The following is a 13,907-nucleotide window of genomic DNA, read 5'->3' on the forward strand; positions in this document are numbered from 1 at the left end:
CAGAAAGCCATCCCTGTTTCTTCCCGAGGAGGAAGCCGAGATGTATACATGGCCTGGCTGTGCCTCAGTTTCCTCACCTGTAAAATGTAAGAAATAGCTCCTGGGTCCTCTAGATGGGAGAGGTCTGGGGAGTGAACCCTCAGAGCAAATGCATGATTAAAACTGTATGGAAGGCAATTACCGGAAATGTCATAGTGTCAAATGTGGCACTACTGTTCTCAGTGGTACCAGGTGCACACACTCTCTTACTGTGATAAATCCTCGGACTTTGATTCAGAGTCTATGCTCAGCCTATTGGGCCCCTGGGTTCTCCAAGTCATGGGCCCCAGGAAGGGAGTTGTTGGCCGGGAAGGAGCCGGAACGGAGCCAGAATCAAAAGTCCCGTGCTGCCTGGGCGGGGCGCCTCACCCCTGTAATCCCAGCATTTTGGAAGGCTGAGGTGGGCAGATCATGCTGGTAATCCCAGCACCTGCCAAGGCCAAAGTGGGTGGGTCACCTGAGGTCAGGAGTTTGAGACCAGCCTGGCCAACATGACGAAACCCTTTCTCTACTAAAACATACAAAAATTAGCCAGGCATACTGGCGGGCACCTGTAATCCTAGTTACTGGGGAGGCTGAGGCAGGAGAATCACTTGAACCTGGGAGGTAGAGGTTGCAGTGAGCAGAGATCATGCCACTACACTCCAGTCTGGGAGAAGAGTGAGACTCCGTCTCATAAAAAACAAAAAGACAAAAAAACTAGCCAGGTGTGGTGGCAGGCGCCTGTAATCCCAGCTGCTCAGGAGGCTGAGGCAGGAGAATCGCTTGAACCTGGGAGGTAGAGGTTGCAGTGAGCAGAGATAGCACCACTACACTCCAGCCTGCGCGACAGAGCGAGACTCCATCTCAAAAAAAAAAAAAAAAGTACCATCCTGTGACAGGGTCCCGGCCCATCCCCTCCTCCACCAGGTGCTGGCTCTCCATAATTGAGGGTGCTGGAAGGATGTGAGCTCTAGCCCCGCCCCACTCACCTAGGAAACTGAACGCTCCTACCCTTTTCCCATGTGTAAGACATGCAGACACCTGAGCCCCCAGTCCTTTTAAACCGGGTGATTCTGGGGTTCACTGGATGCAATAGAGTGAATTCTGGTGGCGAAGGGCCTGGGTTCAAATACAGACTAGAATGACCCTATGATCCCGCCATTGCCCTCTTAGGTATCTACCCAAAGGAACTGAAAACAGGTGTTCAAACAAATGCTTGCATAGGCAAGTTCATAGCATGATTCACAATGCTCTTTTCAGCTGTTTGGGTGGAGGTAACCCACCCAAATGTCCAGTGGATGAATGGATAAACAATATGTGGTCCATCAGTGGAGTCTTGAATCTCTTTTTTTTTTTTTTTTTTTTTTGAGACGGAGTTTCACTCTGTCACCCAGGCTGTAGTGCAGTGGCAGGATCTTGGCTCACTGCAACCTCTACTTCCCAGGTTCAAGTGATTCTCCTGCCTCAGTTTCCCGAATAGCTGGGATTACAGACACCTGCCACCATGCCCAGCTACTTTTTGTATTTTTAGTAGAGATGGGGGTTTCACCATGTTGCCCGGGCTGGTCTTGAATCCCTGACCTCAAGCAATCCACCTGCCTTGGCCTCCCAAAGTGCTGGGGTTACAGGTGTGAGCCACTGTGCCCTGCCTGGAGTTTTATTCAGCCATCAGAAATACTAAAGTCCTGGCCAGGCGCGGTAGCTCATGCCTGTAATCCCAGCACTTTGGGAGGCTGAGACAGGCAGATCACTTGAGGTCAGGAGTTCGAGACCAGCTTGGCCAACATGGCAAAATCCCGTCTCTACTAAAAATACAAAAATTAGCTGGGCATAGTGGTGCATGCTTGTAATGCCAGCTACTCGGGGAGCTGAAGCAGGAGAACTGCTCAAATCCAGGAGATGGAGGTTGCAGTGAGCCGAGATCATGCCACTGCACTCCAGCCTGGGTGACAGAGTGAGAGATTGAAGTCCTGTTAAGATATTGAAGTCCTGATCCATGCTACAACGGGGATGAAACTCAAAAACACGATGCTGAGTGAAAGAAGCCAGACACAAAAGGCCACGTGTTGTATGATTCCATTTATATGAAATGCCCAGAACAGGCAAATCCAGAGAGACAGGAAGCGGATGAGTGGTTGCCAGGGGCTGTGGGAGGGGAAATGGGGCATGACTGCTGAAGGGGACGGGGTTTCCTTTCCAAGGGGATGAAGATGTGCTGAAATTAGATAAAGGGTGTGGCTGTACAGTATTATGAATATACTGAAACTCACTGAATTGTTCACCTTATAGTGGTTCATTTTTTGTTTTGTGAATTTCAGCTCAAAAGAAAATCCAGTTAGGTCACTTACCAGCTGGGGGTGGCCTCTGACATGTGACCCAGTTGATGGCGCAGTGCCAACGGATCACTCTGTGTCACAGCTGAGGTTTTAAGGCCACCCGGGTGGAAGAGACCAGGGCATGTAAACTGAATAATGGAATCACGCCTGCCCGGGGTTGGCAGGTTTAACAGGTTCCATGCCCTCTCTTTTGGAATTCACTCTTCTAAGACAGGTTATGTCACACCTGCTCTGGAAGGTTGGGCAGTTAGGAGACCACACCTGGGAAAAATGCCTTCTGCGCTTTATTGTTTGCTTGTGTTTTTTGTGTTGTCTTTGTTTGTTTGAGATGCAGTCTTGCTCTGTCACCCAGGCTGGAGTGCAGTGGCGCCATCTCGTCTCACTGCAACCTCCACCTGCCGGATTCAAGCAATTCTCCTGCCTCAGCCTCCCCAGTAGCTGAGATTACAGGCACCTGCCACCACGCCCAGCTAACTTTTGTATTCTTAGTAGAGATGGGGTTTCACCATGTTGGCCAGGCTGGTCTCGAACTCCTGGCCTCAACTCCTGGCCATGTTGGCCAAAGTGCTGGGATTACAGGCGTGAGCCAACACACCCAGCCCTGTTTGTTTGGTGTTTTTTTTTTTTGAGATGGAGTCTCACTCTGTCTCCCAGGCTGGAGTGCAGTGGCATGTTCTCAGCTCACTGCAACCTCCTCCTCCTCCTGGGCTCCAGCGATTCTCCTGCCTCAACCTCCCAAATAGCGGATTACAGGCGCCCACCACCACGCCTGGCTTATTTTTGTATTTTTAGTAGAGATGGGGTTCTACCATGTTGGCCAGGCTGGTCTTGAATTCCTGACCTCAAGTGATCTGCCTGCCTTGGCCTCCCAGAGTGCTGGACTTACAGGCATGAGTCACCATCCCAGATGACTTCTTCATTTTCAAAGGTGCCCAGCCTCATGTGTGTCCCAAGGAAGGCCAATTAAAACTACTTGGAGGTGCCACATACCTGCCACTTATGAGACAGGAAAGAACCCACACCCAGATCAGGCTACATTATGAGGAGGCGATGGCAAACAAATTTTGATTTTATCACCTCTATAAAGCTGCAGCTCTCTCCAACACCCAGGGCCCCGCTGCGCAGGTGTGGTCTCTGAATTTACAGCCTAGATGTTAAGACCTGCAAGGGAGAAGACATGAAGGGCTTGGAAGTCCCTGGGCTGTTTGTAGCCAGACAGGGCAGGTGCTGCAGCCACCTCTGCCCCCATTTGATGCCCCAACTCCTATAATCATCATTCCTTCCTACAGTTGACTTTTTTTTGTTGTTTTTATTTTGTTTTGTTTTGATACAGGGTCTCACTCTGTTGCCCAGACTGGAGCGCAGTGGTGCAATCTGGGCTCATCGCTACTTCTGCTTCCCAGGCTCAAGCAATTCTCCTGCCTCAGCCTCCTAGGTAGCTGGGACTACAGGTACACACCACTATCACCTGGCCAATTTTTGTATTTTTAGGGGAGATGGGGTTTCACCATGTTGGCCAGGCTGGTCTTGAACTCCTGACCTCAAATGGTCCACCTGCCTCGGCCTCCCAAAGTGCTGGGATTATAGGCATGAGCCACCCTACCCGGCCTATTTTGTTTTAAGAGACAGTGTCTCACTCTGTGGCTGCCCAGGTTGGAGAGCACCAGTGTGATCTTAGCTCACTGTAGCCTCAACCTCCTGGGCTCATTTGATCCTCCTGCCTCAGCCTCCTGAGTAGCTCGGACCATAGGCGTGTGCCACCATGCTTGGTCAATTTTCCTATTTTTGTAGAAACAGGGGGTCTTGCTATTTTCCCAGGCTGGTCTTGAACTCCTGGTCTCAAGTGATCCTCCTGCCTCAGCCTCCCAAAGCATTGGGATTACAGGTGTGAGCCACGGTGCCCAACTCTCAGCCAATGTTACTTATGCACTTGCTTTGCGCCAGGAATGCTCCCTGAACCTCTCCCAACTACAGGATTCCTCCCACCTTACAGACAAGGAAACCAAGGCACAGCCAGAGGCACTCTCTCTTTCGAGGACAGGGTGGGAGGATCAGAGAAAGCGCACAGCAGGTCTCAGGCCAAATCCCGCCTCCTCCTTCCTTCCTTTTGAGCTTCGTCCAGTCTGGGCTTGCTCTCTGGGGTCTGTACAGCCTCAAGGTCAGGAACATGGGACCTGGTTCCCTGAATGTCCATCAGGACCTAAGACTGTCCACTGGGCTCGGACCTGCTCCCCACTGCAGTCTCTGTTACTGCTTCTGTCCTGCCCTCCCCAGCGGGCCACTCTTGCACACCTGCACCAATGCCGACCCTCCTCCTAGGGCTCCCAAAGCTGCCTGGTACTACTGGGGGTTTTGCCCTATAGTTGGCACTCTTCTAAGTGTGTGACCTCCCACAGATACCCAGTGAGGTGAGTTGCAGATGCGCTGAGGCTCAAGTCCCACGCTCAAAATCACACAGCCAGTGGCAGCCAAGCAGGTTCTTCACTCAGGCTTCCTATCTCCACTTCCTGGCTTCCAAGGACTTTGTCCCACTCACAGCTCTCTCCCCGCTACATGGTATACAGTAGATACTCAATTAATGTTTGTAGGTTGACTAATTGCTTCCTCACTGAACTAACAACCTTCTATCACTTTGCTTGGGATGCCCATGCCTAGCTTGCTAACTCCTACTCATACCTCAAAATCCCATTTATAATGCCCCCTCGTTAGAAAGTTTTCCTGACTGCTTGGGAAGACTCCTGGCACCCCTTTCTGGGCTTCTCTAGTCCTCCTCCCTCCCTCTAGCCCACCTCTGAGCCCATGGGGCTGCGGTGTCTGGTTCCTTCTCTCCCAGAATGGCCCTGTACAGGTTGAACGCAGTGCAGGGAGGGAGGTGCGTTAGTTCTCTCACATTCATCCGCCTTCTCTTCCTCCCCTCTCTGGCAATGCAAAGGATACTTCCTGGAGCAGGAAAAGGTTTCCTTTTTTATTTTATTAGAAAATAAAGTGTTTATTCAAAGAACATTAAAAGGCCAGGACCTGTGTGGGGTTGGCATGAGGGGGAGGAGCGAATCTTGGGCTCAGCCGGCTGGGCATGGGGCTCCTCTCCGTGGAGTCTGGGCCTCAGGGAGACTGGGGCGGGAGGCCCCAGGGTCCAGCAGGAGGGTAGGGAGCAGTCAGCCAGCACCAGGGCGCAGTGTAGAGCTGGGGCGGCAGCATTTACGGGTTCAGCAGCTCACTAGGTACATCCCTGTGGGGGCGCAGCAGTGAGGGGGAGCGGTGGGGAGAAGGGGTACAGGAGGGGTTCCCCGGCTCTGACTCTGGGATGCTTCAATCATCCTTGTCCTCTTCAAAACACCCCCGTATCTCTTGTCCTTGCTGCCACTGGGCCCCAGGAGCCCCTTGTTGGGGGCAGGAGAACAGGATGGGGCTGGAGGAGGGGATGGCAGGGGGGACTTCGGGCTCCCTGGTTTGGGTCCTTTCAAGGATGTCCTCCAGGGGCCAGCCCCAGACACATGGGGCCCTGACTCCTTGCCCACCTGTGCCCCCCATCTGGGGTCTCCTGGCCCCAACACCCACCTATCCTTCCCAAGGATCCCCACGCCCCAATCCCTCCCCACATCCCAGGGCTTGCCCCCAGCAAGGTCCCGGCTCCTGAGGTCACCCAGAGCAGGGCTGGGGAGTACCTGTGGCAAACCTCCTCTTCACCAGTGACATGCGGTAACCGCTGCCCACCAGTTCCAAGTCCACGCCCGACAGAGTGGCCCCCTCGCTGGTGAACTGTGCGGCCACGGGGCTAGGTGTGCTGGGCCCTGAGAGCGGCTCCCAGCTGGCAGAGAGGCGGCCAGAGCCTGGGGAGACCTGCAGTCAGCTGTGCCCTGGCACCAGCCGCATCCCAGCTGTGAAACAGGCTCCTCTTTGGCCCACACCTGAAGCCCTTTGTTCTGTGGCCTTCATGTGCCCCATCAGACCTCCCTTCAATCCCCTGCATCCGTCTCTCCTGGCATCCCTGGGCTTTGTGTGGCTGGCAAGGGAGTCCAGCCTCAGAGCCTTTGCACCTGCTGTGTCTGGCCATCTGGCCCCGGGACGCCCTCTCCTCCAGCTTTTTTTTTTTTTTTTTTTAGAGACAGGGTCTGGCTATGTTGCCCAGGCTGGAGTGTAGTGGTACAGTCATAGGTCACTGCAGCCTCCAACTCCTGGGCTCAAGTGATCCTCCCACCTGGGCCTCCCAAAGCACTGGGATTACAGACCTATGCCACTGTGCTCGGCCCTCCTCCAGCTTTTTTTTTTTTTTTTTTTTTTTTTTTTGAGACAGTCTCACTCTGTCACCCTGGCCAGAGTGCGGTGGCATGATCTCAGCTCACTAAAACCTCCGCCTACTGGGTTCAAGCGATTCTCCTGCCTCAGCCTCCCGAGTAGCTGGGATCACAGATGCATGCCACCACGCCTGGCTAATTTTTATATTTTTAGTAGAGACGGGGTTTCACCATGCTGGCCAGGCTGGTCTTGAACTCCTGACCTCAAGTGATCCACCTGCCTTGGCCTCCCAAAGTGCTGGGATTACAGGCATGAGCCACTGCACCTGGCCTTTTTTGTTTGTTTTTTAGAGACAGGGTCTGGCTCTATTGCCCAGGCTAGAGTGCAGTGGTGCGATCATAGGTCACTGCAGCCTCCAACTGCTGGACTCATGTGATCCTGCAGCCTGGGCCTCCCAAACCACTGGGATTACAGACTATGCCACCCAGCCCGGCCCTCCTCCAGCTTTTTAAAGCCTTCCTCAATGCCCATACTTGCCCGCCCTCAGTATGTCCCTAATTCTTCCCCAACATAAATAAGGGCCTCCCAGCTGACCCCAGTCCCTCCCACCCAGCCCTCATGCACAACCACAGCTCACCCCCTGCCTCAGACACATCTGGAAGCCTCCACGTGAGCCGCTTCTCCTCCAGGTTCCTGGCCGTGAGAGAATCTTGATCAGGGCTTCCCCACAGAGGATGCTGAGAGCCCAGGGTCCCGCCTCAGCGGCCTCCTGGCTGTGTGACCCCAGCAAACTTTCTCCCCCACTTCACCTCAATTTCCCCATCTGTGAAATGGGGGTGAGATATGGAACAGCCGCGGAGCCACACAGCCTTGCAGCACTTTTATGTGTGTGTGTGTGTGTTTTGAGATGGTGCCTCACTCTGTTGCCCTGGCTGGTGTGCACTGGCGTGATCTCTGCTCACTGCAGCCTATGCCTCCCGGGTTCAAGCGATTCTCCTCCCTCAGCCTCCTGAGTAGCTGGGATTACAGACGCCCACCACCATGCCTGGCTACTTTTTGTATTTTTAGTAGAGACAGGGTTTCACCATATTGGCCAGGCTGGTCTCGAACTCCTGACCTCAGGTGATCCACCTGCCTGGGTCTTCCAAAGTGCTGGGATTACCGGCATAAGCCACCATGTCCAGCTTCCTTGCACTTTTAGATGATGCATTCTGTCCTATAAGTCTGGCTTTTTCACAGCAGACTTTTTGTTGTTGTTGTTGTTTTTGTTTTTTGTTTTTTGTTTTTGTTTTTTTTCAAGACGGAGTCTCGCTCTGTTGCCCAGGCTGGAGTGCAGTGGCGCGATCTCGGCTCACTGCAAGCTCCGCCTCCCGGGTTCTCGCCATTCTCCTGCCTCAGCCTCCCGAGTAGCAGGGACTACAGGCGCCCGCCACCGCGCCCAGCTAATTTTTTGTATTTTTAGCAGAGACAGGGTTTCACCGTAGTCTCGATCTCCTGACCTTGTGATCCGCCCGCCTCGGCCTCCCAAAGTGCTGGGATTACAAGCGTGAGCCACCGCGCCCGGCCGACTTTTTTTTTTTTAATTTAACTTTTGTTTTTTCTTTTTTTGAGATGAAGTCTCTTTCTGTCACCCAGGCTGGAGTGCGGTGGCGCGATCTCGGCTCACTGCAAGCTCCGCCTCCCGGGTTCACGCCATTCTCCTGCCTCAGCCTCCCAAGTAGCTGGGACTACAGGCGCCCGCCACCATGCCTGGCTAATTTCTTCTATTTTGTTTAGTAGAGACGGTGTTTCACCATGTTAGCCAGGATGGTCTCAATCTCCTGACCTCCTGATCCGCCTGCCTCAGCCTCCCAAAGTGCTGGGATTACAGGGGTGACAATTTTTGTTTTTTAAGAGACAGTTGTCACCCAGGGTAACTCCCTGAAGCCTCAACTCTTGGGTTCAAGCGATCCTTCTGTCTCAGCCTGCTGAGTAGCTGGGACTACAAGAGCACACTACCATGATTGACTACTTTTTAAAATATTTTTTTTGCAAGGCTGGACACAGTGGCTCATGCCTATAATCCCGGTACTTTGGGAGGCCAAGGCGGGTGGATCACCTGAGGTCAGGAGTTCGAGACAAGCCTGGCCAACATGGTGAAACCCCACGCCTACTAAAAAAATACAAAAATCAGCTGGGCGTGTAGCAGGCCCTCGTAATCCCAGCTACTCGGGAGGCTGAGGCAGAGAAAAATCGCTTGAACCCGGGAGGCGGAGGTTGCAGTGAGCTGAGATCGTGCCACTGCGCTCCAACCTGCACGACAGAGTGAGACTTCATCTCAAAATAAATAAAATAAATAAATAAACAAAATATTTTTTTGTAGCGATGAGGTCTCACTATATTGCCCAGGCTGGTCTCAAACTCCTGGCCTCAAGTGATCCTCCCACCTCAGCCTCCCAAAGCACTGCAATTACAGGCATGAGCCACAGCGCCTGGCCCTCATAATATCACCCTCAGTGCTAAGGAAGGTGGGCTCACAGTTAACGGTCAGGCCTAGGGTGCACCCTTTAACTGTTGCATCAAGGAGAAAGTCTGGGGTTATGGGGGAAACTGCTAAGTTTTCCTTGGCTTCCTGCACGCCCTCACCAGGTGGCGGCCGGCTGCAGGCGGACGTTGGTCACAGGTTCCCCCACAGGCAGCAGGATCTGGACGTTCGTGAGTGGCGTGGGCACAGCTGTGGCACCGGGCCGGTAGCCGTACTCCACTGAGACCTGGGTGAGGGTGGCCCCACACTGCCAGTGGGCACTGAGCTGCAGAGGCACAGACTGGGGACCCGGGCGGGAGAACTAGGAAGAATGAGAATGGGAGAGAGGACACAGCTTGGGCCATCCCGTCTTGCCACATCATGTGCTATTCAACCACTTGACCCCGCGATGCACACACCGCCCCAAGGGGGCCCAATCACAGGGAGATTTGATGGATGAGAGGCTGTATTACACCAGGTTTCCAGCAGGGGGCAGGAGAGCGCCTCATTCTAACAAACTCTCCCAGGGAAGTTCAAGTGAAAGATTCCAGGGCTAGGCTGCTTCTAGTTCATATAAAGATGCTATCTGCAACAGGGGATGCATGCTCTCCCACACTGCCTACTCCTCCACCCTTCATTCCCCACCCACCCTGCCTACTCCCTCCAGCTCATCAGCTCTCACGGGTTGGATCTCTTGAGGTCAGGAGTTCGAGACCAGCCTGACCAACATGCAGGCGCCTCCAGGTCTGCTGCCAGCTCACCGTGTCCCCTACTCCACCACCTCCTCCCGGACCCATGCGGGTGGCACACCTGGTATCGCAGCAGCACCACGTTGTAGTAGGAGGCGGTGGGGTTCTGCTCTGCCTGGCGCTGCAGAGCCTCGGTCAGAGCTGCCATGTTGAGCCAGAAGTCTTTGGTCTCAGGGTCACTCTGGGAGGGGTCACTGCAGAAACCCGGACTGATCACCGCAATCCTCGGGACATGCCCTCCCAGGGCTCCCAGCATTCAATCTACCCCTTCCTAAAGATGTAATTTCCTGGTCCACCCTGGGCCCAGCAAAGCCCTACCTGGATGGTAGTGGTGGTGGCAGTAAAGGAGGGATGGAAAACAAGGGTCAGAGAGGGCAAGTTACTTGCCCCAGGCCACACAGCAAATCCCAGGAGGTGGCTGGGTGCGGTGGCTCATGCTTGTAATCCCAGCACTTTGGGAGGCTGAGACAGGTGGATCACCTGAGATCAGGAGTTTAAGACCAGCCTGACCATCGTGGTGAAACCCCATTTCTACTAAAAATGCAAAAATCAGCCAGGCATGGTGGCACATGCCTGTAATCCCAGCTACTCAGGAGGCTGAGGCAGGAGAATCACTTGAACCCAGGAGGTGGAGGTTGCAGTGAGCCGAGATCGCACCACTGCACCCCAGCCTAGGCAACGATAGCAAAACTGTATCTCAAAACAATAATAATAATAATTAAAAAAAAAAAAATCAGGCCGGTGTGGTGGCTCACGCCTGTAATCCTAGCACTTTGGGAGGCCAAGGCAGACGGATTGCCTGAGCTCAGGAGTTCGAGACCAGCCTGGGCAACAAGGTGAAACCCTGTCTTTACTAAAAAAGAAATTAGCTGAGTGTAGTGGCCTGTAATCGCAGCTACTCGGGAAGCTGAGGCAGGAGAATTGCTTGAACCCGGGAGGCGGAGCTGCAGTGAGCCAAGATCACGCCATTGCACTCCAGCCTGGGTGACAGAGCAAGACTCTATCTCTACAAAAAAAAAAAAAAAAAAAAAAAAAAAAAAAAAAAATTCCCAGGAAGCAGAGAGGGAATTCAGAGCCCGGAAGCCCCTGACCCCCAGCAGCCTCCGAGGCCCTCTCCCACTGCCCATCCATAGTACCTGAAGAGCAGATCGGCGTTGGGCTGGAAGTGCTCAATAGGGGCTGTGTGTACAAGCCGGAAGCTGAGGACAGGTGGGGGTGGGGTCCCGCTGAACACACGCACGATGCCAGCAGGGAAGGTCATGGTCAGCTCCCCAGTTACTCGAGCCAGGCAGCTGGGGAGGATGAGGGGACTGGGTGTTGGCTTAGGGCTCTGCCTGGTGTCTCATCCTCCCCCTTCTCCTGGTTCCACTGATGCCTGTGGCTCCCCAGACACCTCAGATCTAGGATGGCCCTGATGATCCCCCATATCCTTTCCCCCAACCTCCTCCTCTTTCATTCCTGCCTGGACAGGAAGAATCCACCCTGGGCTGAAGGAGGCAGCAACATCTCCTTCCCTAGTTCTCTTTTCTCCTAGGCCACCAGGGAGCTCAAATTAAAATGTTCAGTTTTTTTAGCTGTCCTTTGCTTGGGTTTTTGATCTGACACTCTCCTCTTCTTCATGGTTTGACTTTTAGATCTTTTCTGCTGAAGGCCACCCCAATATATACCCCTGCCCTCCACTCGTCCTTAACCCATCCCCTTACCCCCTTACTGGGCCTAACTTCTAGTGTCACTCCCTTCATCTCAATGCCCACGGCAGCCTTGGAGTCTACAGCAATGCCTAGCCCTGCTCAAATGCTCTCCTATGGCCGGGCACGGTGGCTCATGTCTATAATCCTAGCACCTTGGGAGGCCGAGGCAGGTGGATCACTTGAGGCCAAGAGTTCGAGACCAGCCTGGCCAACATGGTGAAACCCGGTCTCGACTAAAAACACAAAATCAGCCGGGTGTGGTGATGTGTGCCTGTAATCCCATAATTACTTGGGAGGCTGAGGCAGGAGAATCTCTTGAACCCAGGAGGCAGAGTTTACAGTAAGCCAAGATCACACCACTACACTCCAGCCTGGGCAACAGAGTGAGACCCTGTCTCAAAACAAACAAACAAAAAATACAATAATTTAGTCAGGTGCAGTGGCATGCACCTGTAGTTCCAGCTACTCGGGAGGCTGAGGCAGGAGAATGGCTTGAACCCGGGAGGCGGAGGTTGCAGGGAGCTGAGATTGAACCACTGCACTCCAGCCTGGGCAACAAGAGTGAAACTCCGTCTCAGTTATAAAAAAAAAAAAAAAAAAAAAAAAAGGCCCTCCTATGGCTCCACTGCCCTCAGGACAGGGGCCTGGTCACTTGGCTCAGTGTTCAAGGCCCTTTCACCATAAGATAGACCATGAAGCACATCTGAAAGCTGTCCCTGCTGGACCCTCCCCAACACAGACCCCCCACGGGCCCTTGTCTGCCCATCACCGGGTACCTGGGGCTGTGGCCACGGAAGTAGGCATGGACGTACTCCGTGAAGGCTGTGGCTACGGGCAGGGCATCCTGGGAGCCCAGGACCACAGGGCTCGGACCCCGGGAGACTCCTGGGGGTGGTGGGGAGGGAATGGGGAACAACGGACAGACAGCATGAACACAGGCTCCAGGCTCCAGACCCCCCGCCCAACCACACCTCTGCCAACAGAGAAGCCACCCACCCAGACCAGAGAAGGTGACACTGAGGCCTAAAGCTGGGCCCAGGACCGCTCTCACGTACCATGTCCTGTCTGGGATGAGAAGCTGGGCCGTTCCAAGGCAGTGCTGGGGGCTAAAGAGCCCAGTGGGGAGGGGCTCAGGGAACGAGACTGGAAGGGAAATAGACAGTCTGGGCTATGAGTGCCCCAGGACCAGCGCCCAAAAGCTGATCCCGGAGACGACCCCCAGCCCAGCTCCTGCCACACCCCCTCACCTACCAGGTCCCCGTTGCTACGTGTGAGAGGGCAGGACACCTTCCTAGAGCGGAGTCTCCTGGGTGGGGCTGCCAGGCCCTCCCTGGCTGTGGCGTCGGCAGGTGCAGGCATCAGGTCTGGGAGCAAGTACAAAGAGGCACTGCTGAGATGCTGCCCAGGGCCTCTGGGGCCTCCCCAGGGGCACACACTCAGCCAAAATATAGGAGATGGGCTTTTCCGTGGAGACTCCCAATGGGTCTGAAGTCCTGGGGTTGCAGAAAAGGTGCCAGACAGCACTGCGGATACCGTCCACACCCCTGACCCTCCCAGACGCCAGAATGGTGGCCCAATAAGGGGTGAGCTCCCCATTACTGGGGATATGCAAGCAAGCACTGAAGGCTTAAGACGCAGGTATACTGTAGGGGGGATTCAGCAGAGGGTTTTTAGCCAACATTCAGCCATTCTGTGACCTCTACCCTCTCCGGGAACCTGACTGCAGCCACCTACTGTGGCCTGTGTCTGAGTCTCATGCCTTTAACACCCAAGCTCCCCTCCCTCTCCTGCTTCTTCAGGGTTCTGGCTGTGTTCCATCTATGAACGTGCTCACTTGCTCACCTACCTCCCCTCCCACCTACCTCCCCTCCCACCTACCTCCCCTCTCACCTGCACCCCAGTCTGTGCTCCCCCCTGTACCTGACTTTCTCAGCCTCAGCACTGCAGACATTTGGGGGCTGGACCATTCTTGTGGATGGTGGCTGCCTTGTGCACTGTAGGGTGCTGAGTAGCAACCGAGGCCTCCACCCACTGAATGCCAGGAGCACCACTCCTGCCTGGTGATGACAACCAAAAATGTCTCTAGACATTGACAATGTCCCCTGGGGGGCAAAATTTGCCGGGTTGGATAAGAGCCTCTGCTCAGGCCGGATGTGGGGGCTCACACCTGTAATCCCAACACTTTGGGAGGCCGAGGCAGGCAGATCACCTGAGGTCAGGAGTTCAAGACCAGTCTGGCCAACATGGTGAAACCCCATCTCTACTAAAAACACAAAAAATTAGCCGGGCGTGGTGGCGGGCGCCTGTAGTCCCAGCTACTCGGGAGACTGAAGCCAGAAAATGGTGTGAACCTGGGAGGCAGAACTTGCAG

The 13,907-nt window shown here is 54.2% G+C and overlaps 1 protein-coding gene across 6 annotated transcripts in view; it reads right to left on the bottom strand.

Moving 5' to 3' along the window:
• Window positions 1–5,309: 5,309 nt before the first annotated feature.
• The window catches only part of FCHO1 (FCH and mu domain containing endocytic adaptor 1), a 41,227-nt gene continuing 32,629 nt past the window's right edge, over window positions 5,310–13,907 (bottom strand). For all 6 annotated transcript variants that reach the window (XM_050769502.1, XM_050769504.1, XM_050769507.1 and 3 more), the window contains 9 exons: window positions 12,788–12,900; window positions 12,592–12,679; window positions 12,313–12,421; window positions 10,982–11,137; window positions 9,907–10,039; window positions 9,219–9,418; window positions 7,231–7,286; window positions 6,023–6,187; window positions 5,310–5,586 (listed from right to left, as the gene is read on the bottom strand). In XM_050769502.1, the coding sequence (XP_050625459.1) occupies window positions 5,564–5,586; window positions 6,023–6,187; window positions 7,231–7,286; window positions 9,219–9,418; window positions 9,907–10,039; window positions 10,982–11,137; window positions 12,313–12,421; window positions 12,592–12,679; window positions 12,788–12,900 (1,043 nt within the window). In that variant the 3' untranslated portion in view covers window positions 5,310–5,563. The remainder of the gene's footprint in view (window positions 5,587–6,022; window positions 6,188–7,230; window positions 7,287–9,218; window positions 9,419–9,906; window positions 10,040–10,981; window positions 11,138–12,312; window positions 12,422–12,591; window positions 12,680–12,787; window positions 12,901–13,907) is intronic.

This window comes from Macaca thibetana, chromosome 19 (genome assembly GCF_024542745.1).
Source record: "Macaca thibetana thibetana isolate TM-01 chromosome 19, ASM2454274v1, whole genome shotgun sequence".
Classification (NCBI taxonomy): Eukaryota; Metazoa; Chordata; class Mammalia; order Primates; family Cercopithecidae; genus Macaca; species Macaca thibetana.